This window comes from Peromyscus californicus, unplaced genomic scaffold (genome assembly GCF_007827085.1).
Source record: "Peromyscus californicus insignis strain IS unplaced genomic scaffold, ASM782708v3 Scaffold_12__1_contigs__length_115047231, whole genome shotgun sequence".
Lineage (NCBI taxonomy): Eukaryota > Metazoa > Chordata > Mammalia > Rodentia > Cricetidae > Peromyscus > Peromyscus californicus.
This window is the reverse complement of record NW_026294413.1, coordinates 2,820,427-2,835,300: the sequence shown is the minus strand read 5'-3', so window position 1 is coordinate 2,835,300 and position 14,874 is coordinate 2,820,427. Positions and strand designations below refer to the sequence as shown.

The 14,874-nt window shown below is 43.8% G+C and overlaps 1 protein-coding gene across 2 annotated transcripts in view; it reads left to right on the top strand.

The window, feature by feature from the left end:
• The window catches only part of Ubac2 (UBA domain containing 2), a 184,008-nt gene that overhangs the window by 118,109 nt on the left and 51,025 nt on the right, over positions 1–14,874 (top strand). The window contains exons 5-6 of one of the 2 annotated variants that reach the window (XM_052732402.1): positions 741–864; positions 5,074–5,121. In XM_052732402.1, the coding sequence (XP_052588362.1) occupies positions 741–864; positions 5,074–5,121 (172 nt within the window). The remainder of the gene's footprint in view (positions 1–740; positions 865–5,073; positions 5,122–14,874) is intronic. The other variant, XM_052732403.1, reaches the window with a different exon arrangement.

Genomic DNA, 14,874 nt, shown 5'->3' with positions numbered 1-14,874 from the left:
GGGATGCACTGGAGAGGGGGACTCAGGCGGCCCAGTGACTGATGAGACCCCTGTCTTCTGCACAGACCTAGGACCTAGCAGGAAGAGCTGTTGTCTTACAGTGAAACTTCTCCCAGGGGTGTGGCCATGTGATTAGAGAGAAGCAAGGGTAGGGCACATGTGACTGATTCAAATACCACAGGGAAGGCATCAAGTTGGTTCCAGAGCCTGGTACTGCCACAGTTAGGACCAACCTCATTTCCCTGGTTGGAGCCACAGAGAGCACTGTTCAGGGAGATACTAAAGCAAGAACAGAAACAGGGGAGCCCCGGAAGGGGCAGGGTGGTATGAGGAGTCGTTGAGAACCCCTTAAGGAAAAGAGTTTAAGAAAAAAAGAGGAAGAAATTTGAGGAATAGAGAGCAGGAGTGGTAAGAGGTGTCTGGTCCCGTGCTGGATGACCGGCCAAATTCTGCTGTGACTTTGTGTTTGACCATGAAAGATTCCAATGCTGTCTATAGTCTCTTGTCAGATTTCAGGCCATTCATGGGAATGGAACATAGCATCTACTTTGTGTACTCACAGTGCCTTATAGTTGGTCTTAAGGTGTTACACACACTGGACCATCGTCTGCCTACGATGGGTGTTTGGAAACCGATGTGCGTATCTCACACCAAAGCGAGTGTGAGTGGCACTGCTTCAGATGTCTCGGCCAGTGTTTGGAGTCCGTTCTCACAGTGGCTTTCTTTGTTTGTTTCCATAGCCTGGCACCCGTGTTTGCTCTCTTTGTACCGTTTTACCGCTCCATCCCAAGAGTCCAAGTGGCACAAATCCTGGGCCCGTTGTCCATCACAAACAAGACACTGATTTATATATTGGGACTGCAGGTACAGTATACATTTCATGTCCACATTTCTCTAACCAGATCTGAGTGGGTTTTGTTTTTTGTTTTATTTTGCTTTTTCTTCTTTTGTCTTTTCTCCTTAAATAATGTTTCCATAAATCTGGCTTCATGATCTGTATCAGGTGCTCAGAGGAAGTGTTACAGAGTGAGAACATCAAGGTGTAAAAGATACTAGAACACTTTCATAGCCTTTAGAAATCTGATAAAAGCGTTAAAGCTTTCACTGTAATTTGTATCAGTGGAAAATATTTTTTATTTAATCATGCAGTTGTATGTAACTACATTTAAGAATCATAGTGTGAAGTGGAAAAAATGAGAAGAGTGGAAAATGGAAAATCAACATCAGAGTCACATATAAGGCTATGAAGAAACCCAGCATGCTTTGCCCATCTAAGCTGTGGAGTTGGCAAGAAGCATTTTCAAGCTGAGTCTGTAATACTCAGAGGCTGAAGCAGGAGGATTTTAGGTTCAAGGTGAGAATGGGCTACAGAATAAGTTCAGAGGCACCCTGGACAACTGAGTAAGACTCCATCTCAAGATTCAAGAAAAAAGGAGGGACTGGAGAGATGGTGCAGTTAAGGGTGTGTACTGCTCTTGCAGAGGACCCAAGGTCAGTTCCTAGCACCCCCTCATACCCCACTTCAGGCAGCTCATAACTGCTTGTAACTCCAGCTCCAGGAGATCTGATCCTCATCTGGCCTCTGCAGGTCCCTGCACTCACACATAGATACACACATATACATGTAGTTAAAAAGAATACAAATCATTTTTAAAGGGAAAGAGACCTAGAGATACCTCTCAGTGGTGAAATTCTTGCCTAGCATGTCCATGACCCCAGGTTCAATGTCCAACATGCTCCCCTTCTGCAAAGGAGAAAAGGTAGACGTGGCATTGCCCACTTTGGTTCGTCTGTATCTGAGCAGACATGGTGGCAGGGTCATGCTTTACAACTGCCTTGCTATGAAGCCACCAGAGCCTTTGTCTGACGTGAGAACTTAAGTGTCAAGGTCATCTCCCCTCGCACCCAGTGTGTACCCGAGGTCTCGCAGCCTCAGGCCTGTGCTGGAGAACTGCGCTCTCCAGCTCCATCTGCACTCTCTCTGGCACTTTCTTTTCTTTTCCTCTCACAGCTTTTGAGTAGTCTGTGGCTTCCTGTGGCACCCTCTGTAGCTTGGCCTTTGATTCCCCCAATTAACACTCTTAATGTTCCTTCTCCCCCACATACCAGGCCAGATGCCAGCTTCACACGAAGTGCCTCCTTCTCCTCCCCCTCCTCCTCCTCCTCCTCCTCCTCCCCCTCCTCCTCCCCCTCCCCTTGTCACCTAACATCTATCTCCTCCAGTTCTCCAGTCACTGTCTGTTACCAGTGGTAGGTGCTTCCTCACCATGGTGTGCTTACTCCTCTTTCAGACCATGACACATGGGTCCCTCCTCACTCTGTCCTGCTATGGCTTTCTCTGGCAGTGAAATGTGTGTCAAGTTCCAAAACCCTTTGAGTCTCGTGGTGACCTTCTAGTTCCCCCAGCTCTGATGTTTGGTGACGGCATCAAGGACGGCAAGGGGTTCCTTTATCAGTTATGGGGTGGGCGGAAGTCGTTAGGACCACGGGGATTTTCGGCTTGGTATAGCCTCATAGCCCTGCCCAGAGGCAGAAATGTCAGTCCCACTGCCTCAGATAGGCTTTCAAATCAGTGTAAATTTCTCCTGTTCTCATAAGACTTGCACTGGCTTTGTTAGGTAGGAGGTGGTGTCGTTAAGTGGAGGTGCCTCCTGCGCCTCCTGACACAGTCTACACAGTCTAGTCCTTCTCGAGAGTGACGCCTGGGCCCTTGTCCATCCAGCACCACTTCCATACTTGCCCGCCGCTTGGTCAGAATGTTTGAAGTTTTTATCCTTTCCTTTCCTCCATACACGCTAGGTTTTCTTCATATTCCATGTGTGTGTTTGTGTGTTCCACTTGTTACCGTAGGTGTGTGCACATGTGTATGGAAACCAAAGGTAGACTCGATGTGTTTTCTTTTTCTTTCTTTCTTTTTTTTTTTTTGTTTTTTGTTTTTCGAGACAGGGTGCCTGTCCTGGATCTCACTCTGTAGCCCAGGCTGGCCTGGAACTCACAGAGATCCACCTGGCTCTGCCTCCTGAGTGCTGGGATTAAAGGCATGTGCCACCACTGCCCCGGCTTCTATGTGTTTCTTGATTGCTTTGTTTTTTGAGACGGGGTCTTTCACTGAACTGGAAGTTCATCAGTTCTGCTCCTCCCCTCTCCCAGTGATGGTTACATTCATCCATGACAGTGCTGACCTTCTATGTGTTCTGGATCTGAACTCAGGTCTTTATAGTGGTGTGGCAGGCAGTTATGCACTGAGCCATCTCCTTGCAACTCCAGCTCATTTCATGCATATTTCTCTGGCTTTCTCTCTCCCCACCACGGATACTTGAAGCCAGGAATATAAGACGGGTGGATGGGCAGGCAAATAACTTTAATCGTCATAAGAGCCAGAGTGCCTGTTTGGGGACACAGATGTAAGCCAGAGGAATCCAGCCCAGAGGCACATTCACACCCTTTCAAAATGCAAGCAGAAACTTGGTACTAAGGCAAGGGATGTCAGAGACCAAAGAAACTATTCTTTTACTGACAGAATGACAGGCTACTTTACTTGTATATGAGAGGCAGATGGATGGCGAGCACAGAGCCATGGGCAGAACACGCCAGTCACACCTCCTGTAGCTGCCTGACCCAGGGAAAGTACTCAGTGTACTTTCCTCGTTGGCTGATGAGAAATCTGAGTAAGTCTATGAAATGCCTGGAGAGCAGTACCTGGCTCTAGAAAATGATGGCTACTTTTGGATCCCTCCTCTCACAAGAGGAACTGCTGTCCACATAGTCCTCATCTTGGTTATGAGAGCTGGGTATACAGCGACCTAGCTTCACGCCCGATGGCAGGTCAAGTGAGCAGTGGCAGCCACTGTTCCTTCCCTGTGGGCTGGCACTGGAGCAAAGCCTGCAGACTCCTTTCCCTCCATGTCTGTCTGTTTTGTGTGTTCTGTGTTACGTTTGCAGAACCCTGAAGTTCCCATCTAGTGCAGTGTGAGCAGTGAATCCTAGCTGTGCTGTTTCAGTGTCCTGCTCCTTTCTCCATGGTCCTGCAGCGTCCACCCGAACCTTCCAAAACTAAACAAGAAGCCGCACGCAGAGCCTCTCGTTCTAATAGGACACTTGGAGATGCCTTGTGATTTTTGTTGTTGTTTTGTTTTAGAACCCTGAGCACATCTCTAAGATAACATTTGGAAAACAAAAGAAGAAATTTCATGAGGCCTAATTCTAATACCCTTCATACCTTTGCATCAGTTAAAACTTTGTTTCTACTAGCATACTCTTTTTTTTTTCCAATTTTAACAACTTTATTTTACTTTTTAACAAAATAAAATATAACAAGATAAAACAAAAAACCATCACAAGGAAGTTGAGCAAGGCAAAGCAACAGAAGGAAAAGAGCCCCGAGAGAAGTCATAAGAATCAGAGACCCACTCGTTCACACATTAAGGAGTCCCATGAAAGTACCAAACTAAAGCTATAATAGTCCCATGAAAGTACCAAACTAAAGCTATAATACATGCAGAGGACCTGGAGCTACTAACTTACTCTTACCTTGGGTGAACTAGAGCGAGAGTTTTCATCCCTGAAAAAGGGTGCTGTTGGGTGTGGACTTAGATGCTGGCAAGTTCTCCATCTAAATGTACACAAAGCAATGATGAGAAATTAAAATGGGAAAGTTGTATGAACAGCTATTATAGATCATTACCTATCACTGCGTATGGACAATAACTATTACTTCTACATTGTTAATGCTAATTATTTATTTGTAGTTGTTTACTGTAAGTCAGTTCTAAGGCCTGCTTGTAAGTGAGAATGTGCTTGAAATTCAGTTACTTTTCTTTGCATGTCAGGGGCCAGATTCAACACATGTGTTATCAGCTACAGAAAACCTGGAGTCTTTGTGGAAAGATTAACATCTTATTTTCTTTTAAATAAACAGAATTGCTATTCTTTCACTTTCAAATTGCTTCCCTAAATTATGCCATGAATGATTAATATGTAATTCCTGTAGTCACCACTGTAGTGTGTGAAATTAAGTGTGATGTGGCTGGTAGCTGGATTTCATGTTTAGTTGCCTTTTGTTTTCTTTTGTAGCTTTTCACCTCTGGTTCCTACATCTGGATTGTAGCCATAAGTGGACTTGTAAGTGTCATTTTTTTTAACCTCTTTTCCCTGGTTTGGGTTTCCTAATCTGGAGGTTTCCTTCTCTCTCCCATGTCCACAAAAATTCATTGCACTGTAGGAAACATTTTAAAAGAAATTTAAAGCATGAGGTTGAGATTGATGCTTCATGACTTGGATATAAGCCTCTAAATTTGTGAAAATAAATTTGTAACTAGTGTATATAAAAAATATTTTAATCTCTTTTGAAAAAAGTAAGAAAATTACAGGATAGGTTTATAGAAATGTGCACAGTATCAAAGGGGGAGACAAATATTTACGCTCCCCCTGCAGACCCTGTCAATAAGTCACCCAGACCCTTGTTTTCTGAAGGAATATGACTTTGGGCCACCTTGAGGTGTTTTGAAGCCTTCTCATGTCTCTCTTTAAACTCCAAGTTAAGTCATTTCATATAGAATGCGGTCCTTCCCTTCCCTTAGCTCATGTGCTTACAGCCAAAATTCTGTGGACCAGAATGAAGACTTGTCTCCTCCTCATTTCATCGTTTACTCAGGACCCCATAGCGAGGCTTTCAGAGCTCCTGAGGCAGCTGGTTCTTATTTCTGTCCCTCTTCCCCCTCCCCTCTCTCCTCTCTCTCTGCTACAAACTGCAATAATATGAAGTAGAATTTCAGCTGATTATGACAAGCTAATGCCTGGAAGAAGCCAAGGGCCTTCAAGAGATCAACCTGAGGCTCAAGGAGTCTTGGTGATATTGGCTTTTGATTATTAGCTGTTTCCTGCTATGAATTTCTCACGTGCTGTTGTAGCTTTTCCATCATTCATTGGGCACAGTTTCCCCTCTATTAATGGAATATTTAGATAACCTTCTATACAGTAACACAGCCAGAATCCCTAACTTCAGGCCTTTCTGTGATTATCGTCATTAGCAGCATCTGGCCAGGACCATCTCTGGATGGACGAAAGTATCTTATCTGAGATACCTCACAGATTCTCTAAGAACAGACTTAAGTATCCAGACTATCTGTTTGGGAAGGCCTGGTGGATGTGCTAATTAAGCTTAACTTTCTCCTTTCCAAAGTCTTATCTCTAGTTTTAGATCCACCCTTAACAATTAACTCAGAACTAAAGGGTTCCTACTCACAGGTACATCTAGCTGTGATGGAAGTTGCCTAGTGACCAAGCACACTTCCTCTGCCCTGCCAGAAACGGCGGGAGCAGAGATAGCTTGGAGAGATATCGGCCGAAGGGATGAAAGGCAGTTTTATTTTCAGAGCAAGGACAGAGAAGAAAAAAGAGAATGGAAGAATTAGATGGGTAAGAACTGGAGGGGAAGGAACTGAAATGGAGGAGAACTAGATTGGAGGGCTGGAAGAGAGGACTAGAGGAACGAGATGGGAGGTGAGGAAGAGCCAGATGGGGAAGAAGGAGATGGGACAGGAGCCAGACAGGAAAGAACTAGACAGATGAGAAAGACCAAGATGGGACAGAACTAAGAGGAAGGGAATTAAGAGAGCACATAGAGGGAACAGCAGAAAAATGTAGAGAGAAATCAGGCAAGAAAGGAGCTAAATAAGAAAGCAGAAAAGAAGCTGTGTAGAGAGAGAACCAACCAACTCAGAAGAATAAAGTGTATGGACTAAAGAATTTCGTGTATGTAGATTTATTAGAGAATCCCTCAGATTAATTCACCATCAGTAGCATCTCTTCTGGGACTCTGGGGAAAGGCTATCGAGGGACTGGAGCCCAATAGCTTTCTTTATCTCTCTCTCTTTTCTCTCCTCTCTCCCTCTTCCTCTCCTCCCCCCTCCCCTTCCCTCTTGAGACTGGGTTTTACTCTGCACCCAGGTTCACCTTGAGCTCACAGATGTCCTGCCCTGCTGGGATCACAGTTGTGAGCCATCTGGTACTCTTGAGACCTGTGATGGTTTAGGGTCATTCTAGGGTCAGTTTTGCCTCCAGGCCACCAGGCCTCCTCTTCCTCATCACCACCTACAGCCAGCTTGGCCATGAGAGCTGCGTGTGGAGCAGTGTCCTTGGAGGGCTACTTCACCTAGCAGCGGTGATCTCCAGCCTCCTTTCCAGATGTTCTAAAGCATGCAGGAACACGAGAACCACCTTTCTACAGGTTCATGTACCAGCTGTAACGTTTCTTTAATAACACACTGTGATACATTTGTTTAAAATGTCCCATTTCTTTTGCAATTCTGTTTTTAGACTTCTGGTGGTAAATTAAGTGCTTAACTCTGTCACCTCAGAAAGTTTCACTCTGTGACAGTCAGGGTTCTAGAACTGAAGGCTGCGTTTCTCAACTGTTGGTCTTTCTGGACTCATGCTGCAGTCCTGTCTCTTCCAGTCTGCCTCTAACAGCCAGAAGCTGAGTTAACTTTTTAAAGGGAATCGGAGGGCATCTACTAATTTCTAACGTAAAAATCCTTTTTTTCAGAGGAGTAAATAGGCCCATGACGTGTTTGAAATAGAATTCCAAGATGGCTTGGCATTTTGAGGAGTACATAGTCATTAACCATTCATGAACCAATTGAATTTTCCTCTTTTACAGTAATTATCTCAAATGATAAAGAAAAAAATCTGATAAGTCTTCGTATTAATCTCTTTATTTTTCCAGCATATAGATAACACCTTGTTTATTTCTGATGAATAATCATGAACTGAGCATGTATGGTAGAGCTAGCTCATAGCTGGCATTTGCAAAACCCCCAGTACTAATTAGCTAGTTGATTAAATTAAAATGATTGATAGCAGCACTAATCGTAGCTAGTTTTCTTTCATATTGCTCCGTACATGTTGATGCTTGTTTCCAGTATACTGTTTTTTTCTGGCTTTGTTAAGAAAGCCCACATTCTTATTTTGATACTATATGTCATATATAGTATGGTGTAAAGATAAGGATGATTATAAAGGGGGTCTTAATTTATAAACAGAGCATGGTGATGCACTCCTATATTCTTTCAGCACTCAAGAGGTAGAGGCAGGAAGATTGTGAGTTCAAAGCTAGCTTAGGCTACAGAGTAAGATCCTGTCTCCAACAAGGAAAAACGGCACGATAGCCTTCTTTGTGAATGTCTCGCTCGTTGACCACTGCACTGACTTTAGGGTCCATGTCTGAGAGTGACAAAGCCACAGTGTATCCAGATGCCTCTTGCTCAGTGTGACTTCCCCTTTTCTCTATAGATGAGCTGACTTCCTTTTTCTTTTTTCCTTTTGGTTTTAATGCTAACTAAAATACTTAAACGTTAAAATTCATGCTTCCAGAAAGAAATGTGCAGATGGGATTCATTATTGTGAAGTGATGTTACAAAACCTATTGGTGGGCTCACCCAAATGGCTTGGTGGGTACTTGCTGCCAAGCCGAACGGTCCAGGGACCATTGAGGAAAGGGAGAGCAGACTCTTACAAGTTGGTCAGTGAACAATGCATGTGCGCACGCTCCACACACATATACACACAAAAAAACAAATAAATAAATGTAATAAATAATTAGCTCTGTGTGTGTGTGTGTGTGTGTGTGTGTGTGTGTGTGTGTGTGTGTATTTAAACTTTCACCATTGGAAGCCATCATGTATCAAAAATACTGTGTTTAGGAAATAATTTTACTTAACTCTGGCAATTAATATGTGGTTTGTTTTATTTTGGGGTCAGGTGGGCAGGGCTGGGGATGTGATTAATAATAGAGTGCTTACCTAACATGCACAATATCCTGGGTTTAATCCCTAGTACCAGGGGTGGGGAGGAAGAGTGTGTAAAACAGGGATTCTCGACCTGTGGGTCATGACCCCAATAGGGGTTGTATGTCAGATCTCCTGCATATCAACTATTTACATTACAATTCTTAACAGTCGCAAAATCACTCTTAGGAAGTATTGACAAACTAATTTTATGGTTTGGGGTCACCACAGCATGAGGAACTGTATTAAAGGGTTGCAGCATGAGGAAGGTTGGGGACCACTGGTGTAAAACATAAGTTATTTTTTATTTGCTGTCTTAGAAACTAAAAGCTATTCATGCTTTCCTGGAAAGCTAACTTTGGCTTGAGTTTAGTTTATCATAAGTTGATTTCTTTTAGTTGGAACAGTTTTTATCTCTTCTTGTGTTGTTAATTCTTACATGATTAGCCATGCTTCTGAATATATAGTTCTAAAATATCCCGTGGTTAAAGGAAAGGTTGATGAGTGACATGGGACGCCATTTTACCACCTAAGAGCCGACTGTGTGTTCAGCTGGTCACGCAGATGGGTGTGAACTAAATCCTTTTCCTAGGTGGAGGGAAAGGCATCGTTAGCTTACCAGGAGCCGCAGAAAGCTGAGAACAGCACTCCTTTGGTTCCGTTTGGTGGCCCGTGAGGAGGGCTCACCTCCTGCCTAGAAGGATGCAGGGTTCAGCTGGGCCTCAGGGTGTGCTTTGAGATTACTTTGTTTCATTGCTCTTTTGTGTTGACTTTTTCCTCCTGTCATAGTTCTATTTAAATATGAGATGTTATGTAAGACTGCAAGAGTGGAATTATGCAGTTTGGCTTGGTATAGAAGGGGTATTTTAGTTTGTTTTAGTGCTTAAAAATTGTTAAATGTGTGTGTACATTTGTGTATTTTTTAAATGTGTTTGAGCATACTTGTGGGGGATGCACATGTGTGTTAAGGCCCAGGCTAACACTGATGTCTTTCTAGATTGTTGAGGAGAATAATCATCATGTATTGAGGCAGGTCTCTCAGTTAACATAGATCTTGCCAGTTTGCCTACTCTAGCCAGCTAGCTTACTCTGAGGATCTGGTCTCGATCTCTGTGTGCTGGTATTCCAGGCAGCCTCTAGGCCCACCTAGTGTTAATGTGGTGGGTACTGGGGAGCCAAATGGCAGTCCTCACACTTGCACAGCAGGCACTTTGCCCACTGAGCCGTCTCTTCAACCCAGAGTGCTTTGAAGTTTTTTGTGAACTGCTGCTGCTGTGGATCTTCTGAACTACTTTAGTGCAAGACTGAAAAATTAAGGCCACTGTGTATATTCTTAATTCGACCAGTCTCGTTACACATCAACACTGTATTTTCCCTAAAGCAAATGTTGCTTACATATTGGACATTATTTAAGTTCTTCTTGTAGTTCTGCTGAGAGCTTTGCAGCCATCTGTTCCAGTACTTCTCCATTTCCTGCAGTTTCAGGAATCATAGGAATGAGTCATAACCACTAGGATGCACCTTGATTCTCAAAAGCATGGTCCGACTCAGCCATGATTAAAATAGAAAGAGCCTGCTTCTGCCAATTGTATGTTTTCACACTTCACGTGTCTATCATTTGCTCTTTTTTCAAGCTATTTAAGAGCAAATTAACTGGTCCCTCTCTCTCAGTCTCCACAGGTGTGTGCTGTCAAACCCTCACTGTTCTCTGACTTTTGTTACTTGCTCTGTACAGCACATCAGTCACACTTTGGTTATCTTGTGATCGAACATTCTTAGTGTGAAAAAGAATCTGTCTTACCCACTGTAGGGTAGAAATGCACATGGAAGCCAGATTATCTCTAACGTTGAATGTGGTTTAGTTGGGGTTGTTTTCTGTGGACAGTCAGGATCTTCAAAGCTTTTCAGACAAACACTCAGATGGTACAAAATTGTAGCTCTTACTGGGTGTACATGAAAGGGAAGGGAAAGGAAGGTGGGTTACCTCAAAGGAGTCAGGTGTCTCCTTTGTGGGCTCTGATTGCCTGTCTCTTCTTCACATGGTTTACTTTTAATGACAAAAAAAAATAAGTAAATAAAACATTGTCTTAAGACTGTATGGTGGAAATGAGAGTAAGTTTAGGGACTCTGACCCACTTCCGGGTGGTGAGAACTAATGTGTGGGTCTTCTGCTTGGGTGTGTCTTTTCCTTCTCTTTGTGTGTCCTTTTTTTCTGCTTATACTTTTTTCCCCAGATTTCTTACGCAGACTGACCAAACGGGGTACAGGGTAGCAGGGCAAAAAACTTGTGTTGCTCAAGGCCTTCCATTAAACTTTGGGAGTTTAGAAGTTAGAGTCCCAAACTTAGCAGTTCATTGAGAACAAAATCAGGCTACAAGAGAAACCAAGGCTGGCTAAAGCTGTGATGTTGCTTGGCCTTTGAAGGCACACAGAGAAACAGGACCACCAGAGGAAACACCCACATTTAGCGGGAACCTTCCCCCTTTGGGAATTAAAAGAGCATTTATGACGCCAGTGCCCACTGAGTGATGACACATAGAGTCACACCCACATTTATGCTGAATGTTCCCTTCCGGCCTCCCTCTCCACTCCCAGCTTGCTCTATCCTGACCCCAGGTACTTGGACCCACTAAAAGAAACCATCTGATCCATTTGGCAGCTGATCTGTTTGGATGTTGAATGTAATTATCCCCCCATAATCTCATAGGGAGTGGCACTATTAGGAGATGTGGCTTTGTTGGAGTGGGTATGGCCTTCTTGGAGGAAGCGTGTCACTGTGTAGGCGGGCTTTCAGGTTTCCTGTGCTCAGGATACCACCCAGTGTCTCAGTCGACTTCCTGTTTCCTGTAAGGTGTAGGACTTTCAGCTACTCCAGCACCATGTCTGCCTGCATGGCGCCATGCTTCCCACCGTGATAACAATGGCCTGAACCTCTGAAACTGTAAGCGAGCCCCCTCAATTAAATGTTTTCTTTATAAGTGTTGCAGTGGTCATGGTATCTCTTCATAGCAATAAAAACCCTAACTAAGACAATGTGTTTGGGTGTTGCATGGCTAATGGTGTTGCATTAGCCAGTCCATGGCTAATGATTGATAATTTGCCAGACAGGGGTCATATAGGTGGGCAGGGACTAGTTGACATGTGACGGTGGTGGTGATGCTGCTGTTACTGGCATTGTCTTAGGGGGTTTTGTTTGTTTTTTGAGACAGGCTCTCACTGTGTTACCCAGAGTAGCCTGAAACACATGATGGAGTCCAGGCTACCTTCAGACTTACTCTTCTCCATGCTTCTACCGCATGAATGACAGATTACAGGCAGACACCACCACGTCTGGCAAGTGACCAGGCTAATGTCTTTAGCCGGCAGTGCCTTGCACAGTGCAGCCCTTCAGTTCCTCTCCATAGACTCCCCTTCCCTAGACCAGAGCCCAGCCTCCTCGTACAGCCCATACGTCACCCTTCCAGCATTTTGTTCAAGTCCTGACCCAAACCTTTCCTTATCCCTCCTTTGTGAGTGTGTGTAAGTGTACACATACACGTGTATACATGTCTCTATATTGTTGCAATGTGAGTATTTAATGAGCTCTGGCCTCACTGCTTTTTAAGTTTCAAATGTGTTGTTGATACAATACAGTGTTGTGTGTTAGTTCTCCAGCTTATTCATCTTGCTTTACTAAAGCTTTGTCGGTTAATCATTTACTCTTTCCCCTGTCTAAGATCCCTAGCAACTACCATTCCTCTTTGCTGCTCTGGACTTCTCTTAGATACTGTGTATACATCATGCATTGTCTCTCCGTTCCTCACCTGTTTCAGTTAGGACGAGAGCTTTCTGGTTCATTCGTATTGTTGCATAGTGAGGAATTTCAGTTCCCCTTTTCAGCTGAATGGTTTGTCCATTCATGTCTCAATGGACATTGATTATTAGTTATTGTGGATAGAACCCCAGTGAAATGAGAGCGCTAACATTGCTTCAAGGCTCTAATTTCAATTATTTTTTAAGTTTTTTTATTTGTTTGTGTGTGTGTGTGTGTGTGTGTGTGTGTGTGTGTGTGTGTGTGTGTGTGTGTACAATGTCTGATGTGTGCATATGTGTGTGGGTGACACATGGCTCGTGTGTAGAGGTCAGAGGACAACTTGCTGGAGCTGGTTCTTTCCATGTAGGTCCTGGGTATCAAACTCAGGTTGTCAGGTTTAGGGGCAAGTGCCTTTCTTTACCTGCGGAGCCACCTTATCAACCTCCTGATTTTAATTTTTTCGTTACATACTTAGAAATGGGATTGTTGTATTAAATAGTAGTTCTGTTTTTTATTGTAATTGTATGTGAATGAGTCTGTGTGCCATGTGTGTGCAGTCCCTGTAGAGGCCAGAAAAGAGTGTTGGATCCCCAGGAACTGGAGTCACAGCTGGTTATGAACCACCTGACAGTATTTGGACCCAGGTCCTCTAAGATGATCTGTCTCTCCAGCTCCGCACTGAGACACTGAGAGACGTAGCTAGGAACAGTCTTCCATAGCCTCCTCCATCTGCAGCTCAGGGCTCATCTTTAAAAACGCATTGTTAAGCCGGGCGGTGGTGGCACACGCCTTTAATCCCAGCACTCGGGAGGCAGAGCCAGGCGGATCTCTGTGAGTTCGAGGCCAGCCTGGTCTCCAAAGCGAGTTCCAGGAAAGGCGCAAAGCTACACAGAGAAACCCTGTCTCAAAAAAAAACAAAAAACAAAAAACAAACAAAACAAACAAAAAAAACGCATTGTTATGTATTTCACACACTCTTACGGGTGAGAATCTGCAGTACAAATGGCCTAGAGACAGAAGATCATATAAATTACCATCAGCTCGTTGCAAGGTGCTAGTTTCATTAAAGAAAAAATGTAGCTAAAGGAAAGTTAGTAGGCAGCGTGTGTGCTGTGAGATCCCAGTGATGGGTTAGCATGTCAGTTGCATGACGGAGCTTTTTTCCATAATGACTTCACACTGTCTTTCTAGCAAGAAACTGAGCATTATTAAATCAATTTTGATTATCTTAGAACTGTTAGATTGTGTGTGTGTGTGTGTGTGTGTGTGTGTGTGTGTGTGTGTGTGTGTGTGTGTGTTTAAATAGAAGAATACAATGTTTATTCTTCTTTGGAGCTGACTGTGTTGATATTTCTCTCTGTCTTATACCATCTACACCTGCAACAACTGCCAGGTGCTGATCACATGGATCTCCTGTTGACACAGTTTTGCCTCTTCTAGAAGTTCATTTATTTTGAATTGTAGACTATGAAGTTGTGGTGGTTGGAATGAGAATGGCCTTCATAGGCTCAGATGTTTGAATGCATAGTCCTCAGTTAATGAAACTGTTTGGGAATGAGTAGAAGGTGTGGCCTTATTGGAACAGATTTGGCCTTGTGGGAGGAGATCTGGTATTGTGGGAGGAGGTGTGTCACTGAGGGTAGGCTTGAGATTTCAGAATGCCACACCAGGCCCAATGTAACACGAATTTTAATTGGTCTTTTAATGAAAAACCTGGAGCCAGGTATTGGGGTAAATGCTGAAAGATCAGAGAGACAAAAGAACAAGCCACAGCCGTCACCTCTTACCTCACCAACTCCTCAGCCTGAAAAACTCTCCTCAGCTGAAAAGCTTTAGTTCCTGTCTCCCCAGGCCTTGTATACCTTTCTCCGCCCACTAGCCCAGTGTCTCTGTCTCTCTGCCTGTTGCTTGTGGATCAGGATGTAAAGGTCTCACCTGCTGCTTCAGTGCCGTGCCTGTCTGCTATTGTCATGATCATCATGGACTAATCCTTTAAAATTATAAGCCAGCCCCCAATCAAGTGCTTTCTTTCATAAGAGTTGCTTTGGTCATGGTGTCTCTTCACAGCAATGGAACAGTGACTAAGACAGAAGTCTTTTGTATTTTTTCTTACTCTTTTTTTTTAATAATTTATTTTAATTTTATGTTCGTTGGTGTTTTGTCTGCATGTGTGTCTGTGTGAGGGTGTCAGAAGCCCTGGAACTAGAGTTACAGACAGGTGTGAACTGCCATGTGGGTACCATGGATTGAATCCAGGTTGTCCTGTCTAGTGACAAGTACCTTTACCCTCAGCCA